A 15,260-nucleotide genomic window follows, 5' to 3' on the forward strand; every position below is an offset into this window, starting at 1 on the left:
TAATGGGACCTGGCTGGGATTCGGCCTGTTTCCTGCATTAGTGAAACTGGTCCTGATAAAAGGAAACAAGGTCCTACAGAATACAAAATGGAGTAATGTCCATGCTTTTACTTACTGTTCATTGACACTGGGCTCCAGCGATGCAGTTTTCCTTTGTAAGGAACTGAATCAAACATGGAGCACTGCATGTGTCTGAAAGAAGGGACTCCTCGAGTACAGGGCAGAACGTTGCACACACGGTATCTTTTCCTTTCTCCTAAACAGTATTTTCCTCCATATCTTGGCCTTATGAACAAAAGAATCATAGCATAAATCCCAACACAATTGCAAAAGTACACAAATACTATCATTTACACTGACGAGCAGCTCATTGTCCCTATGCCACCACAAATTCCAAATGATAAAGGCAGGGTAGATGATGATTAGTAGTAGTTTCACTTTATTTTTGCTGAATATTAAACTTTCTTTACTGGTAGTCCTTTAAGAAGAGCAGAACTCAAGTGGGTAGTCTGTACATTCAGTAACAAATGCATCCTTTTTCTGATTTATATGTCTCATGTAAGTGGACTCATTTGAACATAAGTGTTCATGATCTGCTCAACATCTCCAGTTATCTAGTGGCCACAGAAATAGCATCATCCTGATATACACATTCAGATACTTTCCAAAAGCAGAAAGAAGGGGGGATTTATCATGGTTAATTTTTTAAGTCAGTTTTCCTTGAGTCTGTGTTGGCATTGTTTGCGCCAAATTTTATCAAAAGTTGCATGTTGTTTGATAAATATGACACATCTTTAAACCTTACATTTTTTGTCAGCAATTGCAGAGCTCCAAATCCCTTGCATAGTTAAATAATACAATTTTGTATTCCTACAGTCACCACTAGGGGGGGGGGGGGTTATGTCGTAGCAGCCCCATATGGTCCAATAGAACCAAGCTTAGATCACCATATGTAGTGATCAGGGTTTGGTTCAGGAAAACCACAAGGGGGTCCTGGTGTAGCTGTAATATGGTAGAAAAACAAGCCTAAAGCTACTTAGTGTCTGGCTTCATAAGCAGATCCCAGAAAGCTGCAGATAAAGGTGTATTGGGGCCAGCAGATCCTACCAACAGGGGTGGACTGGGAACTTAAAGTGGGCCTTGAAAAAAAAAAATATGTTGTAGGTGGGTCCAAATTGACAGAAGGCAGGGCCAACAGAGGCCACAAGGAGGCAGGATCAACAGAAGTAGACGGGGTCAGCAATCCAGTAGTGCAGCAATAAATACCGCTCTAACAGAACCAAATACCACAGTGCAGCATAAAATCCTGCCCCATCACCATACTGAGGGCAGTGATACAGCTGAAATCAGGAGGGCACCTTGCTCCTAGCATTAATTAATGCTGAGAGTAGGGTTCAGCAAATCCAGCTTCGGATCATAGATCATAGTTTCCGTATAGCATTAAAATGTATGTGTTCCGTGTAGGAAAACTTTGTCTTGGCCGAAGTTGCATGAGGCTTCGGTGAATGACTTCGGTATTCCTAGCTGCGTATTTAAAAACATTTTAAAATAGGAATCCGAAGTCGGCTTTGGTACTGGCGGGTTCCTCGGTACCGGAGCCGAATTCGGATTCCTATTTTAAAATGTTTTTAAATACGCAGATAGGAATACCGAAGTAATTTACCAAAGTCGCGCACAACTTCGGCTAAAGTAAAGTTTTCCTACAGGGAACACATACATTTTAATGCTATACATGGAAACAGCATTAGAAACAAAGTTTTTAACTAATCGACTTTGGCTCTATGATCCGAAGTTCGATTCTTTCAACCCTAGCTGAAAGCATCAGATCATTAATTGTCCCTGTAGGGTCTATGGCCAGTCCGCACCGCCAGGCGATAACCAGTAGATAGGTCAAGTGGATAGTCCATGCTGGATTTTTCTGGTCCAATCCTTTGTTGATCTGCACTGGAGGTGTCCTCCGGGAAGCTGTACGCTCCATCACAGAGATAACATGCAAAACATGTTACGTGAGGAGGATCGAGGCATGCCAACTGGCAGCGGGACAGCTTTTACATAGCTGACACCCACATACAACACGTGGTCCTCCTATGTTAATGCTGGAAATATACAATACAGATGGCTCTGTTTAGAATAGACGTAATATTAATCTCTCCTCTCCATAACATAGACAAACACAGTTCTTTATATAGATAGAAAAATATACAAACTGGAATACATGAAAAGTCCCCTACAAGAGGCAGATCTGACCCTCATTAAGTCCTCATTGCACGTTCCTGTCCGCCACGTTCGGTCCTTGGTGTGACATGCACACACACGCCCCGTGTCCATGTACATTACATAGATACCCAGATATGAGACCTTTCATCATTCTCCTAGCACTCCATCAGTTCTCGCTTTTTCACTTTGCTAATCAGCGGAACACAGAGCGTCTCTCGTTCCTCCTCGCTAATGACTCGTCTGATGAAGCCCACATTCACCCAAACAATAGCCGCTTTCAAGGCGCATCTTGGCACATTCATGAAAGATGGTGTCATTGAATAATAGAGCACAGTGTCGTTTTGACAGCAAGCAGCCGGATGCAATTATAACGCATGATGCCGAAAAGCAGCTTCAGGCGAAATTAAGGCTGTCATTTCTACTGTTCGTGACATAAAACACAATGATATATCTCATAACTCTCATGTCAACTAGTGGCACAATGCAGTGCAAACTCACGCCACCAAATACATTTCTTCATCCTTTGATCTTTATAATACAAGATCAGTTCTCTACAAAGTACAGTTGTAGCATTCTTTAAAGGGGTATTATAGGCTTCAGATTCGAGGATAGGCCATCAATATCAGATCAGTTGGAGTCCGGCTGATCAGCGATACTCTGCAGCCTCCGGTGCTAGAACTACTACTTGTAATGGAGCAGGAGGCACAGCTCCATTCACAATGTAGTGGCCACGCTGGGTACTGCAGCTCAGCTACCATTCAAGTGAAGAGGAGCAGAGCTGTCGCCAGTGGTGTAGATAGAGAAGTAAGGGCCCATAGCAAAGATCAAACCAGGCCCCTTACACAGGACAGAAGGGTTTCTGCCTAAACCCCTTTCAATGACCCTTGGGCCATTTTTCCACTGCCTGATTTGCTAAAAGTTGTTCCTTTAGAGGGTAGAGTCCTGACCAAGTTTTCACCTCCAGTAGAAGAGGATATAATCCCAACTAAGACTGGACCCCCCCTTGCCTTTGGCCCCATAGCAGTCGCATGGTCTGCTGTTAAGGTAGTTACGCCCCTGGCTACAGCTACACTTAACGGATCTGTTCAAAGTAGTACTGCTGGCGGCTGCAGGTAAAAGCTGATCAGTGGGGGTGTGGGGTGCTGGACCACATCCGATCTTATATTGATGACCTAGCCCGCGGATAGGTCATCAATATCTGGAGCCCAGAAAACTCCTTTAACTTTACGCTTTAAATATATAATTGCGGCAAACTACAACAAAAACCATTAAAAGTACAGACAATAGAAATGAAGCTTTGATAATAATAAAAACAAGATTTGAAAGTACAGACAACTTCTGGTGCAACTAGTGATGTCAATGTCAGGTTAGCCAGTGCTTTATCTGTATCTAAAGGCTCATTTACAAGAAACATTACTAAAAAAAGATTTGAAAAAAACAAACAAAACACAGTGGTCACAAGGTCACATGTCATTTCAGGCTATAATACTGGTGTATTTTAGTGTTTGTATTAGGTTGGCCTCATTTTAGGAAAGACAAGCACTTAGCATTTTTCCTGATGTTTTCCTCACTTAAAAAAACAACACTGTGGCCAGATGTTCGCTGAAATTCAATAGGGACGCATAAAATGCAATACAAACAGAAACAGTTTAGACTTTTGTGTCATTTTCCTCACTTTTGGTGCAATTTGTAGGTCTGAGTCATTTTTGCCATGCTTTAGGTATGACCTATTTCATGTTTTTTTCTTTATAGAAAACAAATGCCCGGAAAAAAAAATGCATTTCAAAAATGTCTAAAAAAAAAACACCCACCAAAACAAACTTGTAAAAAACAAATGAAATTCATGTTGTCATTTACAAGTCAGAAAAAACGCCACATAAAACTTTGTGTGTGAAGGAAGCTGTATGGCTACGATCCCTGGATCTCCTGCGGTCTACTGAACAGAGCATAGAGTATCGTGGGACCATTACAACTTTCTGAAAGAACCTTTGGGTAGGAGAAGACATTAATGGGGTTCTCTGGGACTGAGGTATTGAGGCCTATCCTCAGAATAGGCAATGAGTATCAGATCGGTGGGGGTCTGACCCGGCACCTCAGTCAATCAGCTGTTCCGCAGTAACTCCAGCACCAGAACTACACAGCGCCGTCCACTGTGCAGTGGATGGAGCTGGTTACTGCAGCGCTGCTTTCATTCATTTTAATGAGAGTAGAGTTGCAGCAACCAGCTCTGTCAAGTGCTCAGTGGATGGAGCTGTGTAGTTCTGGTGCTGGAGCTACTGGAGAACAGCTGATCCGCAGGGGGTGAAGAGTGTTGGACCCCACCAGGGGCGGATTGGGAACTTTAAGGAACCTTTGAGTCCCGATGTAGGCAATTTATTCTAGAGTTGTGTAGGTGGTGTGTTATATAAAAAATTCCACATGATATATCACCTCCATTTTCGTGGACAATCTCCCACTTTCCATTTTGTATGTTGTAAGACCTATCTTGTGTTTGTGACAAAGACTACACTGGCTATTAATTAATTAGTTATACAACATCACTTACCAGAATCTGACAATGATCCCTGTCCCTGAAATGCCTGCAATGCCCTGCTGCATTATATATTTTTAAACCGCCGTTCTGTCCCTTTAACAATAGTGTGTGAATGTGTTGACATTCATCTGCGATCGTCTCATAGAGGGGGCGGGTAAGTGGGGCGGGTAGTTTGTTGCGGTGTTAGCCGTGCCTCCTTCCCCCTTATTGGCCGCTCCAGGGGCTTGATCCGGAATGAGAGGAGGAGTCTCCTCCTAATATAGCGCGTGTCCTTGCGGCCGCGTACGGCCACTCAGTGCTGATAGCTGCAGCCTCTGTCACGGAGTCTAGCAGCAGCTGATCTGTTGTTTGTCTTTTTACCCACAACTTGTGCTCCTGGCGAGCCAGAGTATGGCGAAACGCGTCGAGCAATTAGTGGGGGCAGACTTATATGTTTTTTGATGGTTGCTTGAATGGCGTTTACATAGCAGTAGTGGTCTGCGGTTTCTCAGCCCTCTGCCATATGTGAACAGATGCACTCAAGCTTCCTCTTGCCCACACCCATGTAGCTAGTGTCCCTTGATTCGTGCTCTAAGGGCCGACAATCAGACATCTGGATCATACCTATGACAGGTGGTTCTTGATACATGTCGGATCCTAAGGGTAGATGTTTATCAATGGACTAATCTATTTATTAATTTAGCCTAGGGCCATCTAAACTGGGTGAGTGAGCTGAGCACCTTGTCCGTGCCACGGTGCACAATTTTGGTCATGCATAGATTACCATAGTCGAGGCATGGTTATGTAATCAACCATAGTGCACCTGAAGTGGATCTCTTAGTGACTGTCTCCACACCTGAGTGGTATCACGGATCGCCGTCCTTCTTGTGTTACCTCGATCCGCCACAGGAATTGCGGATACTCTCTGGTCACTTTGATTTTTTATATAGTTAGTAGGCTTCCTTTTCTCTATAATTTTGTATATTTAATAAAGTATTAGTTTTAGCTAATCCCCATAATGTTCCTAACTACAGTGATATTATTATTTGGAACTTTAAGGTACCCTTGAAAAAAAACTAAAAGTGGCTCCAAATTAACAGAAGACGGGACAAAACAAGTAGGTGGGGACAACAGAAGTAGGCGAGGCCTGTAATACCATAGAGCAGCACAGAATACAGCCCAAGCAGAACCAAATACGACGGGGCAGCACAAAATACCACCACCCCAACCACAGTATTCAACTGAATCACCGTCATGAGGACGGTAATACAGTTGAGTTCAGGAGGACACTTGTGGCTGTTGAGCATCAGATCATTATGTACCTGGCCTGCGGCCATCAGGAGGGTATGAGTGGCCCCCTGGGCATCAGGCCACCGGGAAATTTCCCTGTAGGGTCTATGGCCAATCCACCGCTAACCCCCCCAATCAGATACTGATTGCTTATTATGAGGATAGGTCTTCAATATAAAGAGAACCCCTTTAATGCTTGTGGCATCCTTTGGTCACAATCTGACAAGATCGATAGACCTGTAGTAACATACTGCCATTGATGAAAGGGGTTTTGCCTCAAACAAGCTATGACATATTGTTAGGATATACCATCACTTGCTGAGCTGCAATACCACACACTGGACATAGGACTGGCAATATTTCTGGAAAAAAATTTAGATCCTTTTTTTTCTCCACTACTCATACTATCATAATCTTCTATTTTTGTTGTCGTCATGCTTGTGTAACCTGATGTCATGGTCTTACCTCCTTGCTGTTCCCTTCGTTTGACATGTGCTGGCGGCCATCTTGGTTTCTGGGTTTTCTTGTAGCCTCCCACCCTGCGGCTCCTCCTTCCCACTGGGAGGAGCTGGATGCCTAGCTCATATATATAGGAGGTCTGTGGCTTCAGTTCCTTGCTTGGTCCTCCTGTGTTCACATGCTTCCAAGACTGCTGCTGCTTCTGGTTCCTGATCCTGGCCTCGTCTGACTACCCCGTTGGTTCCTGATTCCGGCTTCGTCTGACTACCCCGTTGGTTCCTGATTCCGGCTTCGTCTGACTACCCCGTTGGTTCCTGATTCCGGCTTCGTCTGACTACCCCGTTGGTTCCTGTTCCTGGCTTCGTCTGACTACCCTTCTGGTTCCTGACCTCTGTCTCCGCAAGACCCTGCTTCGGTTTAGCCATCCGTTCAGACTTTGCTACGGCTTGCTCTTCAATAAAACCTTCTTATTTTCCACTTATCTCTTGTTGTACGTCTGGTTCATGGTTCCATGACATTAGGACCAAGCCATGAATTCTGACGGTACAGGGCCACCCTCGCTACCTACGCTGGTTGCCAGACTTGATCAGCAGGATCACCTGTTGGGTCGGTTCGCTGTGGCGTTGCAAACCCTGCTTGAACGCACGGCTCATTTAGCTTCCGTTGCCGATGGGTCGGTTGTCGCTCCTGGGCCCGCTCCTACTGCCGCTCCGGTTGTTGCGCCAGAGTCTACCCTGACACCTGTTGCTGTGCCTGTGGTGTTTCAGGGTATGACCGGTTCTGCCCCCCTTCCACAGCGCTTTGGGGGAGAGCCAACTCAGTGCCGAGGTTTCCTTAACCAGGTGGGCATTTACTTCGAGTTGCTGCCACATGCCTTTCCTACTGAGAGATCAAGGGTGGGCTTCTTGATCTCGCTGCTCTCGGACAAGGCCTTGGCCTGGGCCAGCCCTTTATGGGAGAACAACAATCCGGTGGTTGCCGAGTTTTCCGGTTTTGTTGCTTCTCTTCGGAAGGTATTCGATGTGCCGGCTCGTGCTGCCTCTGCTGCGAAGCTCCTTATGTCCATCAGACAGGGTTCACGATCCGTAGCTGAATACGCCATTGAGTTTCGTACCCTGGCAGCAGAGGTGGGCTGGAATAATGAGGCTCTGGTCGCTGCTTTCTCTCATGGTCTCTCGGATGCCTTGAAGGATGAGGTTGCAGCTAAGGACCTACCAGTGGAGCTCGAGTCTCTTATTTCTTTCCTGATTTTGATTGACACCAGACTCAGGGAGAGACCTTCCTTTAAGGAGAGCCTGCGGAGGTCTCCTAACAGATTGGCGCCTACGTTTGCTGTCCCACCCGTGCCTCCCTCTCCTCCCACGCCTCCTGGGGATGACTTGTCTGGGGGTGAACCCATGCAGCGGGGGTTTGCTCGCCTGTCTGAGGGGGAGAGGGTACTCCGGAGACGCGAGGGCCGATGCATGTACTGTGGTCTCGGTGGGCATTTTCGGTTGGCATGTCCGAACCGTCCGGGAGAACGCTCGCACCTGAGGTCCTGTCGGGGGCAGATCTTGGGTGGAGTCTCCTCGTCCCCGGTTTCCCGTGTTGACAAACCACTGATCACGGTTGTCCTCTCCTGGGTCGGGGGCTCGGTGACGACCCAGGCGTTGGTGGACTCTGGTGCTGGTGGTTTGTTCATTGATAGAGTGTTCGTTGCCGCCAATTCCATTCCTCTGCAGCCTCGAGGTTCCCCACTGGCTCTTGAGGCGATAGACGGCAGACCCCTTCTGCCGCCACACGTGACTCATGAGACCCTTCCAGTGGGGATGGCCATTGGTGCCGTTCACAGAGAGTCGGTCTGTCTCCAGGTTATTTCGTCTCCACACTACTCGGTGGTCTTGGGGTACCCCTGGCTCCAGAAGCATAATCCGACTTTCGATTGGAGATCGGTCGAGATCCTCTCGTGGTCACCGCAGTGTGGGGCTAGTTGCATCCATGGGCCTGTCAAGTTGCTGTGTACTTCCTCGGACTCTCTGTTGCCTCCTGAATACGAAGAGTACCGGGATGTATTCGATAAGGTGCGCGCGGTTGCCCTACCTCCGCACCGCCCATACGATTGTGCCATAGAGTTACAATCCGGTGCCGTTCCTCCTCGTGGCAAAGTCTATCCACTGTCGGTAGCGGAGAATGAGGCCATGGAGGAGTACGTGAGGGAGGCGCTTTCACGCGGACACATTCGCAAATCCTCGTCCCCGGCAGGGGCTGGATTTTTCTTTGTGAAAAAGAAGGGCGGCGAGTTGAGGCCTTGCATCGATTACAGGGGTCTCAATCGCATCACGATCAAGAACGCTTACCCGATACCCTTGATTTCCGAGCTGTTCGATCGCCTCAAAGGGGCCACGGTCTTTACCAAACTCGACCTGAGGGCGGCATATAACCTGGTAAGGATCAAGGCGGGCGATGAGTGGAAGACCGCGTTTAACACCAGGACCGGTCATTATGAATCCTTGGTCATGCCCTTTGGGTTGTGCAATGCGCCCGCAGTCTTCCAGGAATTCATCAACGATGTTTTCCGTGACCTGTTGCAGCAGTGTGTGGTGGTCTATTTGGATGACATCTTGGTATATTCTGCATCCATGGAGGCCCACATTCTGGATGTCAGACGAGTGTTGCAACGCTTACGAGAGAACAAGCTGTTCGGTAAGCTTGAGAAATGCGAATTTCACCGATCCCAGGTAACCTTCTTAGGTTACATCATTTCCGCTGAGGGGTTCTCCATGGATCCTGAGAAGGTTTCGGCTGTCTTACAGTGGCCCCAGCCCAGTGGGCTTCGTGCCCTGCAGCGCTTTTTGGGCTTCGCCAATTATTATCGGAAGTTCATCAGGGACTTTTCCATGCTAGCCAAGCCTCTCACGGATCTGACCAGGAAGGGCAGTAATCCTCAGGTCTGGCCGCTCGAGGCCATCCGAGCTTTTGAGGCTCTAAAGTCCGCCTTTGTGTCGGCTCCGATTCTGTCGCATCCCAACCCTGGGTTGCCTTTTGTCCTCGAGGTGGACGCGTCTGAGACGGGAGTAGGCGCCCTCCTGTCTCAGCGTAGAACACCAGAGGGTCCTCTGCTTCCTTGTGGGTTTTACTCCCGGAAACTGTCTTCCGCGGAGTGCAACTATCAGATTGGTGACAGGGAGTTATTGGCCATCGTGCAGGCCCTTAAAGAATGGAGGCACTTGCTCGAGGGCTCGGTGGTTCCGGTTCTCATCCTGACGGACCACAAGAATCTGACCTACCTCTCTGAGGCCAAGAGATTGACACCACGTCAGGCCAGATGGGCTCTGTTCTTGTCACGTTTTAATTACGTGGTCTCCTACCTACCCGGCTCCAAGAACATCAGAGCGGATGCCTTATCACGGCAGTACTCCGAGCTGTCCGGGGAGGAGTCGATTCCGACTACGGTCATACCCCCGAATCAGATCCTGGCCGCTATTCGCACCAGCCTGACTTCTCCTCTGGGTGAGCAGATTTTGGCGGCTCAATCTGGTGCTCCCTCTGGGAGACCCAACGGCAGATGTTTTGTGCCTGAGGAGTTGCGCACTCGGTTGTTGCGAACCTACCATAACTCCAAGGCCGCGGGGCACCCTGGAAAGAATCAGCTGTCCTGGGCGGTTTCACGTCTGTTCTGGTGGCCTTCTCTACGTTCCGACATCGCCGCATATGTAGCGGCATGCTCCGTTTGTGCCCAGAGTAAGTCCCCTCGGCACCTTCCGTTGGGCCTTTTGCAACCCATAGCCACCGGGGAGCGTCCATGGTCACACCTGGGGATGGATTTCATTGTGGACCTCCCTGCATCCCGAGGCCATACGGTCATTCTCATGATTGTGGATCGGTTTTCCAAAATGTGCCACTGTGTTCCTCTCAAGAAGTTACCCTCTGCACAAGAGTTGGCCTCGATTTTTGCCAGGGAGGTCTTCCGGTTGCACGGTTTGCCCAAGGAGATTGTGTCGGATCGGGGGAGTCAGTTTGTGTCCAGGTTCTGGCGCGCCTTTTGCTCCCAGTTGGGGATTCATCTCTCTTTCTCCTCGGCCTACCACCCTCAGTCCAATGGGGCCGCAGAACGATCCAATCAGGCCTTGGAGCAATTCCTTCGTTGCTATGTCTCCGATCACCAAGACAATTGGGTTGACCTCCTGCCTTGGGCTGAGTTTGCCAGGAACACGGCGGTGAACTCTTCCTCTGGGACGTCTCCCTTCATGGCCAATTATGGGTTCCAACCTGCCGTGTTACCGGAGGTATTCTCTCCCCAGGATATTCCGGCTGTGGAGGATCACCTTTCCGTCCTACGTGCTTCTTGGGTACAGATCCAGAGGTCCCTTGAGGTCTCTGCGCAGCGCCAGAAACTCCAGGCTGATCGCAGACGAGCGCCCGCTCCTTCCTACCAGGTCGGAGACCGCGTATGGTTGTCCACCCGCAACCTCAACCTTCGAGTGCCCACTCCCAAGCTGGCGCCTCGCTTTGTTGGTCCCTTCCGAGTGCTTCGCAGGGTAAACCCGGTAGCCTATGCCCTTGCGCTTCCTCCTGGCATGCGGATCTCCAACGTGTTTCATGTCTCCCTGTTGAAGCCACTGGTGTGTAATCGTTTCACTTCCTCGATTCCTCGGCCTCGTCCGGTCCAAGTGGGCAATCGTGAGGAGTATGAGGTGAGCAATATCCTGGACTCACGCCTGGTCCGCGGCCGGGTGCAGTTTTTGGTCCATTGGCGTGGTTATGGTCCAGAGGAGCGTTCCTGGGTTCCCTCCGCAGATGTCCATGCTCCTGTCTTGCTCCGAGCCTTCCACGCACGCTTCCCTCAGAAACCGTTCCGTACTCCGCGGAGGAGGGGCCCTTGAGGGGGAGGTACTGTCATGGTCTTACCTCCTTGCTGTTCCCTTCGTTTGACATGTGCTGGCGGCCATCTTGGTTTCTGGGTTTTCTTGTAGCCTCCCACCCTGCGGCTCCTCCTTCCCACTGGGAGGAGCTGGATGCCTAGCTCATATATATAGGAGGTCTGTGGCTTCAGTTCCTTGCTTGGTCCTCCTGTGTTCACATGCTTCCAAGACTGCTGCTGCTTCTGGTTCCTGATCCTGGCCTCGTCTGACTACCCCGTTGGTTCCTGATTCCGGCTTCGTCTGACTACCCCGTTGGTTCCTGATTCCGGCTTCGTCTGACTACCCCGTTGGTTCCTGTTCCTGGCTTCGTCTGACTACCCTTCTGGTTCCTGACCTCTGTCTCCGCAAGACCCTGCTTCGGTTTAGCCATCCGTTCAGACTTTGCTACGGCTTGCTCTTCAATAAAACCTTCTTATTTTCCACTTATCTCTTGTTGTACGTCTGGTTCATGGTTCCATGACACCTGAATCCTAAATTTATTAGGCGGAAGAAGCTAAATAACAATTGGATGTTGTAGTTCCCTTTCACTCTGTATTTTTCCAATAAAACAATAAAATCTGAATAAATTATTTAAATATTTTTTTTATATCTCAGTGGCTGCTTTCAGAACCTTCATGTTTTCCTGTCCTTAGTCTAAATAAAAAAAATAACAAATGACATTACCAAGCCAGAAATGAGTCATGGAGGCATTTTTTCCAATCCTTAAGGAGAGCTACACCCAATAAACCGTTACCGCTTAGGCTACTTTCACACCAGCGTTCTTGCTGAATCCGACAGGGTTCAGAAAAAACACTTCCGTTACTGATAATACAACCACCTGCATCCATTATGAACGGATCCGGTTGTATTATTTTTAACATTACTAAGATGGATCCGTCATTAACTTTATTGAAAGTCAATGGGGGACGGATCCGTTTTCTATTGTGGCAGATTGTGGCAGAGAAAACTGATCCGTTACCATTGACTTGTATTGGGGGTCATGAGTCTGACGGATCCGTCTTGCTCCCCATCCCAGGACGGAAAGCAAAACACAACATGTTGCGGTTTGCTCTCTGTCTGGGAATGCAACAAAATGGAACGGAATGCATTTTGGAGCGCTCAGTTCTGTTCACTTCAGTTTTATCCCCATTGACAATGAATGGGGACATTTCCGGTATTGAGCCCCTATAACGAAACTCAGTACTGAAAAACTTAAACGCTAGTGTGAAAGTACCCTTACAGAAGATATCTTATTTACTCACCTGATCACCTGACGTTGTCACCATAAATAATAACAGCACATCACAGACCAAATAAATTCACCTCTCATCACAGATGGGATTTAGCTGAACGATTATTTTATTTGGGTATTAGAGAAAATGGCCATATGCCGCTTCTTCTCTTTCTGCTCAAAACTATGTATAAACAAACATGTGAGCACAAGGGTTAATTTAATGGATTATTAAAGGACTGGTCTCAGATTACATAACATTACATACCCTTGCCATGGGTTGTGTCTGGTACTGCATTTCAGATCCATTGTGGGGAAAAAGACCCATTTTGTTAACCTCATAAAGTCTGAGGAAAGTCTGTGTCCGCGCTAAATGTCTCTCAGATAGAGGATTGTTCACAAGCAGTTACTCTTCCAGAGGCCCTTCCTTTTTAATCCCTGGCTTCCAACCTCTTCAGTCACTGAACCAACCGGCAGCAGAAACCGTATTTCCCCTAATAGAAGATCTCTTATTGGTATATATTCAGCACAAAGGGACTTACCAAGTGATTCCCCATTAGGGAGAACACAGCAAACCTCAGTGATCAAGCGCGATCCCTTTAATGAAATAGCAAATAAAAATATGGAGAGGGAAAACAATAAATGATTTCTGTGTAGAAGTTGGAATCCAGATAAAGTAGAAGATTTTAATGGTGTTTTATGGATAGATAGTTAATAAACTAATGATGTTGATATATGAGTTGTAGAGAAACAGGATGTATATTTTGTGATGTTTTATATTTATTCATGATTTAAATATATGTGGATTTTGTTGGTATTAATGAATAATACACAAGGTATTTTAAAAATCCAACTCCGGAGCTAGAAAGGGGTGGATAACTAAAGCGGAACATGTGTTTAGGAGGTGGGATAATAAATACTGCCCCAATGAAGGTAAAATGATGACGCCCCAGACGAAGCAATTATCTTGGACAAGAAAAGGTTTCTGCTGCCGGTTGGTTCAGTGACTGAAGAGGTTGGAAGCCAGGGATTAAAAAGGAATGGCCTCTGGAAGAGTAACTGCTTGTGAACAATCCTCTATCTAAGAGACATTTAGCGCGGATACATAATTTTATGTGAACTGTTGAGATTTTATAGGGGGAACGGACCTACTCCCTGTTTTTGGGACTGCAGCTTTTAAAAGAAAAACGTTCAGAAACTGCACACAAAACCCCTTTTTTTTAAAGCTGAGGTGGAAGGGGATATGTTTTTGTAATGGGACAACCCCTTTATTGGCAGGTCTGATAGGTGGCTCTACCTCCAGGACTCCCACCTATTAAAAAAAAACAGCTACTCTCCAAAACCACTCTAAAAACAGCTGCACTCATGAATGGTCACCTCTGCACCTCTTCTCCACACAGGGTTCAGAAGGCCCCAATTGTGCCAATATATGGGGGTGTCAGAGATGGCCACATAGTGCACCATTAGTACTTACCTGTGTATGTGGTGCTCTTCTACTTGACATATAAATACATGTGAGCACTGACCAGACACAAACATGTATGTGACCAGAAGGTGGGGGGCCGTAGTACGTACACAATGGGGCCGCATGTGGCTCCTGGGCCACAGGTTGTGCACCCCTGCCCTAGTCAAATGTGATGACAATCTAGCTTCTGTAATGAGATTTCTGCAGTGGATCCTCATTGAAATCTCATCATCATTGGCACGTATGAAGATACACTTAGAGGGGAATTCCTCTTTCAGGATCTCCATCCATAAATCCAAGGAAAAAGTGGTTACAAACATAGAGCATAGCTATCTCTGGAGGACCCCGCGTATCCATGCATTATCCGGACCACCATGTAATGCTTTATGTCCTCTGTAGAAAAATCTGATGACTATGTCATGGATGCTGAAGAAGAATAAATATGATAGGGTACACTAATCTACTAATCTTACACCTGACAAAACAAAACATATTCAGGTCCTATACCAGGCTGAGACCCAGTATGTAAAGTCAGTGAGTCACATCATGGCTTTAATATCCTGGGAAAAGCTCATAAACCCTATATCACAGATCTAATTCTTCTTAATTGTGTGCAGATGTTAAGCACAATAGTGTCCGTATCTGGGATCATATTTTCAATTACTTTAAATTACATTTCTGACCAATGGACTGCAGTTCTTCATTTCCCATCATTTTAAGAAATAACAACCACTTCCTCTGGAGTTGTGGTTTCATGTATCATGTCCTGCCATACTATATATATATATATATATATATATATACACACACATACACAGTATATTATACACTGTGAAGCCCGAACCGTTAATTAGGTATTGAATGTAACATTATTTTATTTGGTCTGTATATTAAGATTTCTATATTAGTGCATCTATTTATTAGTTTTCTGTTTCTTTTTCGGAAACTGTGTCAGGATGTTTCTTGATACTTACCATATATTACACTGAATCTGAAATTGCATTCTTAAAAGGGAAAACCCCTTAAAGAGTAAACTTTTTTTAAATGTCCCAAATGCCCATAAAAATATTTTTCTAATATATTTTATTTTTTTAACAGGTTTTGCCTTTTTACTAAAGAAATTGGCACCTAAAGAAAGTCCTGTGTATGAAGTACAGATTCCTTGCACTGTGATCGGTGTGCATATGTAATCCATACTCCGAACAC

General features: G+C 46.7%; 1 protein-coding gene across 3 annotated transcripts in view; it reads right to left on the minus strand.

Annotated features, from left to right (window-relative positions):
• Positions 1-15,260, minus strand: part of LOC122927472 (A disintegrin and metalloproteinase with thrombospondin motifs 7-like) — a 97,861-nt gene that overhangs the window by 34,764 nt on the left and 47,837 nt on the right. For all 3 annotated transcript variants that reach the window (XM_044279344.1, XM_044279346.1, XM_044279345.1), the window contains one exon: positions 116-285. In XM_044279344.1, the coding sequence (XP_044135279.1) occupies positions 116-285 (170 nt within the window). The remainder of the gene's footprint in view (positions 1-115; positions 286-15,260) is intronic.

Source organism: Bufo gargarizans, chromosome 2, assembly GCF_014858855.1.
Source record: "Bufo gargarizans isolate SCDJY-AF-19 chromosome 2, ASM1485885v1, whole genome shotgun sequence".
NCBI lineage: Eukaryota > Metazoa > Chordata > Amphibia > Anura > Bufonidae > Bufo > Bufo gargarizans.